Here is a 6,029-nt window from a genome sequence, read left to right as displayed (position 1 = left end):
ATACATAAACCTTGGAAACACTGTACTAAGTGAAAGCAGTCAGTCACAAAAGACCACATGATTCTATTTACATAAAATGCCCAGGATAGGCAAACCTATAGAAGCAGAAAGATTAGTGGTTTCTTAGGGCTGGGGGCTGGGTGGTGCTGGTGGACAGAATGGGCCTTGACAGGTAAATGGTACGGGGTTTCTTTTGGGGGCAATGAGAATGTTCCAAAATTGTTTGTTGTACAATTCTGTGATTATACAAAAAGCCACTGACTTGTACACTTAAAATATGTGAATTATATTTTAATAAAATTACTGCCAGCATGAGCAGGCAACACATAGCAGGGCAGCTACGTTCATTCAGAGTACACTCGTTTGAGCTGAAGTGACCGCGCTTACAGCTGTGACATTCCAAGTCCATGCTTGACTGTCTGACCAAAAAACAGCAACATCACCAACAGTGTGTATCATGTGAACTTTTATTAACAGAAAACTAAACACAGACAACTACATTGTTCTTGCATCTGATCTGAGCATACAGCAGAGCAGGGATTCTTTACAAGGATGTAGGTGAGAACTGTCAACACACCAGCTCCATTAAAAATGGCATACTGGAATACCTAACAAAGTTAGGTAAATGAAATGAAAGAGAACATAATAAATATTAAAATAACAGGAATCTTTCCCTCAAATACAGGGGCCTTCTTCAATGTCTTCGGTGCAGCTCATTTGCAATCAAGATCAATCAGGTTGCACAACCCCCAAAGGAAAAAACTGAGGGAATTCATGGATAATTTTTACAGCATCATTGTAAAGTCCAAGATCTGAAAGAAACATTTTAGGAAACATTTAATCTACAGTGAAAAGCTGTAAGATCAATTATTATTTAAAAGTTTTCTACCTCTTTCTTTTATCTCCCTTTTCGAGGTCAACTTATTTTCAATTCATCTTCTAAAACTGAGATATGGACCACCGCATTTATTTAACTAACTGTGGCTCAAAAAAATAAGATATGGGTTATAGGGGTTATGCATTATTTGATGCCTTTAATCCATATATTAAAACAAAAGATTAATATTATTTTTGTCCTATTTTAAAAAATTCTCTTTCCTCAAACATTATTTAATCTTTAGTGAGTTTCCTACATATACACACACTACTTAGAAGCAGGGCAAAACATCCTCCAATTTTCCTTTGAGATCAGAAAATTCTGTAGAAATTTAAACTGGGGCAGGACTGAGAGTCAAGACCAAGACATGTCAAATTAAGGATAAAATTGTTTTTCTCCTAAATACATGCAACTAGAATGCTTTATTTACCAAAAGGCTGGATGTCTTCTTTAAACTGGACATAAGATGCACACATAATGGTTGCCTTGGCTATTACTCTTCCAACTACTTCTATGATTCCAGAGATTTCTTCATCAAGCTGACACAAAAAACAAAATATGAATTTCATATCATCACGTTTTCCGTTGATCACTAACTTAAATTGTTGTACAATCCACTAATCTCTCACTTCATGTAACGCAATAGTTTAAAAATTTATCAATGCAAAAACTGAATTATAACCTGTTAAAAATGTCCGAGTACTTATTATCAGCATGTCACAAGTGCTAATAGCAGTAGCAGTAGCTCCAGGTCCAAAGACACAGTTTAGTGTTTACATTAAACACAAAATCAGGATACTGAGAAGTAATTTGTCCAAAAAGACCCATTGAAATGAACTTTCTATAACCGTGTATTACAATGTATTCTATATACATTAACTAAAGAGCACAGGCATTTGTCTTAATAAAAGACCCCTCCAAAACAAAAGACCCCTCCAAAACAAAATGTAAAAACAAATTAAGTGACAACTGAAAACATATGTAAACAAAAATAGAAAACAGAATTTTAAAAATGTGAAACTCTTAAAAGAAAAAAAATGAAAGATTTGCCTTACAGGATTTTATGGTCTCTCAATTATCAGGGCGGGGGGAAGAGAAACACTGATTTGTTATTTCACTTATTTATATACTCATCGGTTGGTTCTTGCACATGCCAACCAAGGATGGAACCCACAACCTTGGCCAATCAGGATGATGCTCCAAGCACCTGAGCTACCAGGCCAAGGCTTATGGTCTTTCAAAAGACATGAGAATTATCACTCAGTATTTAAGAGACATTATAAAAATGAATGGAGCCCCAAAAATCATTGGTTGGACAAGTAAAAGGATATATAATAAAAGGACAAAAATTTAATTTTACAGCCAGGGAAGTTTTATAAGCTGATCCTTTCTTTATACATCCACTCTAAGGAATCAGAAATGTCAGCAACAAACCAAAACAAGATGTAGGATTAACTGTAATATGCATAGAATACTTAAACATACAGGCTCCATCAACTCAACGGTTGCACTTTTTCCTTCTCCATCTGAAAGAATGAACATTTTTCCAGAGGGATGAATCTAAAATAGAAACACATGATGGAAAAAATCCCACATAAACAAAACTTTTAAAATCTCATTAAAATAAAAATACTAAGTATAATAAAAGATGGGCAGATTGAACCAAACTTAAATGTGCACATAGGAAGTTGTTTTTGAACAGTTTATTTGGTTCAAACTATAATCTTGTGTTATCCTATTCAGTCAAATGATGCCCAGTTATATTTCAATTTCAGATAAACACTTTTTTCACTACAAATATGTCCTGTATTTTTATTTGCTGTATCACACAACCTTATGCTAAAAACCAAAGGGGGATCTATACTATCTAAATGTGAGATCTACGGGACCCATGACTTAAACAGTACATGTCCCACTTAGAGTATGTTCTAAAAATCAGGCCAAAAGAATTGTCAAAACATCTAGGTTCTAGTTGTGAGACAGCTGCAAAGCGTCAGTCAGATCTGGTTTAAGTGCCAGCTTTGCTACTTGATGTGGTCTTGAGCATTTTAACCACACACTATTCCCACCCAATTTCCCTAGTCAGAGTAACACCTATTTTCAAAGGAGGTTGTGTGGCTGAAAATGCTAAATAGCACTTTACATAATACTAGTCTTTCTCTCAGCTTTCTTGGTTCACTGATTCTGAGACTTTGGGCCTGTTTTTCACCAGAATAATGAAGGGGCTATACTCGTTAACGCTGGGATAAGACAACAGACTGCTACGGGACCTGGAAGGGACCATCGAGGAATGTTGTAGGGAAAAGCAATTTCAAGGAAAAAGGAAGTTTCGGAAGGAGAAATGCAGAAGATAACAAGAAAGTTATACTGTCAAGTCTGGTTCAACTAAAATATCAAGAAGTTGATGTGGGCCCTGGGTAGTGTAGCTCAGTGGATTGAGCGCGGGCCTGCGAACCAGACAATAGCGGTTAGATTCCCAGTCAGGGCACATGCCTGGGTTGCAGGCCAGTTCCCAGCAGGGGACTCAGGAGAGGCAACCATATATTGATATTTCTCTCCCTCTCTCCTTCCCTTCCCCTCTAAAAGATAAATAAAATCTTAAAAAAATAAAACAAGCATTTTTAAAAAAGTTGATGTGGGAGTCGTGTCTATAATTTCTCTTGACGTAAACAAACAGAACAAGGGTGGAAGGCGCTGGAACTTTGAATGGAGCACATTCGCAAACACTGCTATCCCACGTCATAAAAGAGGCGCCAAAACGGGCCGCAAGAGCTAAAGAGTGTGCCGAAGTAAAGGAATCGGAGGCGCAGTGATGCTAAGGCTTTCTATCCTTCACTCTCCGTTAGTCACTCTGGGGCCGCCCTTGGCGGTGAAGTGGTCCCTTTCCCTACTGCCACCCTCCTCTCCCCCACTCAAGACTACAGACGCGAGGCTCAGGGCGGAGAGCATGCACACCTTTTCCAGCCTCCCTACGAAGCAAACAGGCCGGTCGATGAACTGAGCTACCATGCTGGCGTTGATGCGCGACTTGGGCAACTCCATCACCTCCATCATCTTTGCAGAGCAAGACGGGCAACCGGCGGGAAATAAGCGGTAGAGTGAAGCAACAACCCGCGGGCGTCTATGGGGCAGATTTCCCTGGTACCAATCGGCAGAGAGCAGCACTATCACTCTACCAATCAAACGCGCGGAAATCTCGATCACGCTGGTGCGGGCCGGCAAAGGGAAAGCGAAAGGCGGGATGCGTCCGGAAGTGGGGAATCTGCTGCTTAGTGACGCGCCAGCGTCCCGGAAGTTGCCCCTGTCCGCCTAGAAGAAGGCAGTGGAGGCGGTGCGTGGATGAGGCGGGGCCTGAGGCTCGCTCCGGAGATCTCAATCGTCCCCGCCTCTAGTTGACCCCGGAAGCAAGGTATCCGGCTCCGGTGCTGATGCGGCAGGGGACTGCACTTCGAGGCTCAAGTACCTCTTCTCGCGGGAGGTACGACATCCTTACTCTTACCCATCTCCTCCCCGACGGATACGGAAGAGAGAGGCGGGAGTTGGTGTTGTGCACTGGTTGTTCGAATTTCCCTACTCCCCTTCTTCCAGGTCTGCGTGGGAAGTGCGTGATTCTTGCTGAATGAAATCTAGGAATAGGGTTTTTGTTTTTACACCTGCCCCCGTAGGGACAGGAAGTGGGGTCTCCAGTGATCTTAAACGCCTTTGTCGGACCCCCTTAAGAGGGTTGGCTGTTTACTGTCGGGGCTATTTACTTTCGGTGTCAGAGGGTTGGCTGTTTACCTTCGGGGCTGCGTCACTTTCCTTTGTCAGTTTCTCTCCCCACCCCCTGTAAGTGGAGGGTTCGACACGATTACCTCTATAACCCTTTCTAGCCCGGACAGTCTGGCCCCCCTGCGGATGTGGGGGTTTTCTCACCCCCATATTGACATCTCGGAGTGGGTTGGGGGTGGGGGAGGACCACTGGTCTNGCGGGGCCTGAGGCTCGCTCCGGAGATCTCAATCGTCCCCGCCTCTAGTTGACCCCGGAAGCAAGGTATCCGGCTCCGGTGCTGATGCGGCAGGGGACTGCACTTCGAGGCTCAAGTACCTCTTCTCGCGGGAGGTACGACATCCTTACTCTTACCCATCTCCTCCCCGACGGATACGGAAGAGAGAGGCGGGAGTTGGTGTTGTGCACTGGTTGTTCGAATTTCCCTACTCCCCTTCTTCCAGGTCTGCGTGGGAAGTGCGTGATTCTTGCTGAATGAAATCTAGGGATAGGGTTTTTGTTTTTACACCCGCCCCCGTAGAGACAGGAAGTGGGGTCTCCAGTGATCTTAATCGCCTTTGTCGGACCCCCTTAAGAGGGTTGGCTGTTTATTATCGGGGCTATTTACTTTCGGTGTCAGAGGGTTGGCTGTTTACCTTCGGGGCTGCGTCACTTTCCTTTGTCAGTTTCTCTCCCCACCCCCTGTAAGTGGAGGGATCGACACGATTACCTCTATAACCCTTTCTAGCCCGGACAGTCTGGCCCCCCTGCGGATGTGGGGGTTTTCTCACCCCCATATTGACATCTGGGAGTGGGTTGGGGGTGGGGGAGGACCACTGGTCTAGGGTAGGAGAAGAATTTAAATATTTAGATCCAGAGCAGGTGCACTTCTCCCTGATATGTAATTTCCCCATCTTTCAAAATGAGAGGGTACATAATGTTTTCTGAGTCCCACCGGACTAACTTTTGTTTATATGGTTCGCGGACCCTTTTTTAGTCTCTCACAGACTCTTGTGGCTGTTGATTTTAAGGGTTTTACTTACCAATTGGTGTCTGGTTTGCCAGGGATATTCCAGAGTGAGCACTCATAAAAATACCTGCCAACGGTGCTGCAGAAATTGGAAACCGCTTTTATTGGATATTATTATTTTTTCGAAACTGAATCCGTGAGTTGGCCTAAGGCACCTTAGTTGTCATCGTTCAAATTCAGGTACCTAGCTGGAGTCTCCAATTTAGTCCCACAGTTGCCTTAAGCAAATAAGATCCTTCTGAGACTTCACACGGCAATTTAAATTGGAAATCTAATGTACCATAATTAAATGATAGCCTCTCCCAGTGTTTACTTAGCACTGAATATAATTGTCTTTTAATGTTGCTATCACTAAAACAAATTTAATGAATTTT

At 42.9% G+C, this 6,029-nt stretch overlaps 2 protein-coding genes across 3 annotated transcripts in view; one reads left to right on the top strand and one right to left on the bottom strand.

Annotated features, from left to right (window-relative positions):
- Positions 1–446: 446 nt before the first annotated feature.
- On the bottom strand, positions 447–4,096 carry RPA3 (replication protein A3). Its single transcript, XM_037046412.1, has 4 exons — positions 3,833–4,096; positions 2,363–2,437; positions 1,308–1,416; positions 447–812 (listed from the first exon to the last, which is right to left on the bottom strand). Exons 1-4 carry the CDS (start codon positions 3,929–3,931, stop codon positions 730–732), a joined length of 366 nt encoding a protein of 121 aa, XP_036902307.1. The 5' UTR covers positions 3,932–4,096; the 3' UTR covers positions 447–729.
- Positions 4,097–4,196: 100 nt separating this feature from the next.
- The window catches only part of UMAD1 (UBAP1-MVB12-associated (UMA) domain containing 1), a 200,188-nt gene continuing 198,355 nt past the window's right edge, over positions 4,197–6,029 (top strand). Inside the window, exon 1 of one of the 2 annotated variants that reach the window (XM_037046410.1) lies at positions 4,197–4,331. The gene's annotated coding sequence lies outside the window, so the exon portion shown is untranslated. Of the gene's footprint in view, positions 4,332–4,902; positions 4,980–6,029 lie in introns of those variants that run through there. The other variant, XM_037046411.1, reaches the window with a different exon arrangement.

Source organism: Sturnira hondurensis, unplaced genomic scaffold (assembly GCF_014824575.4).
Source record: "Sturnira hondurensis isolate 20B ecotype Veracruz unplaced genomic scaffold, ASM1482457v3 Scaffold0005252, whole genome shotgun sequence".
NCBI lineage: Eukaryota > Metazoa > Chordata > Mammalia > Chiroptera > Phyllostomidae > Sturnira > Sturnira hondurensis.
This window is presented reverse-complemented; position numbering and strand designations above follow the sequence as displayed.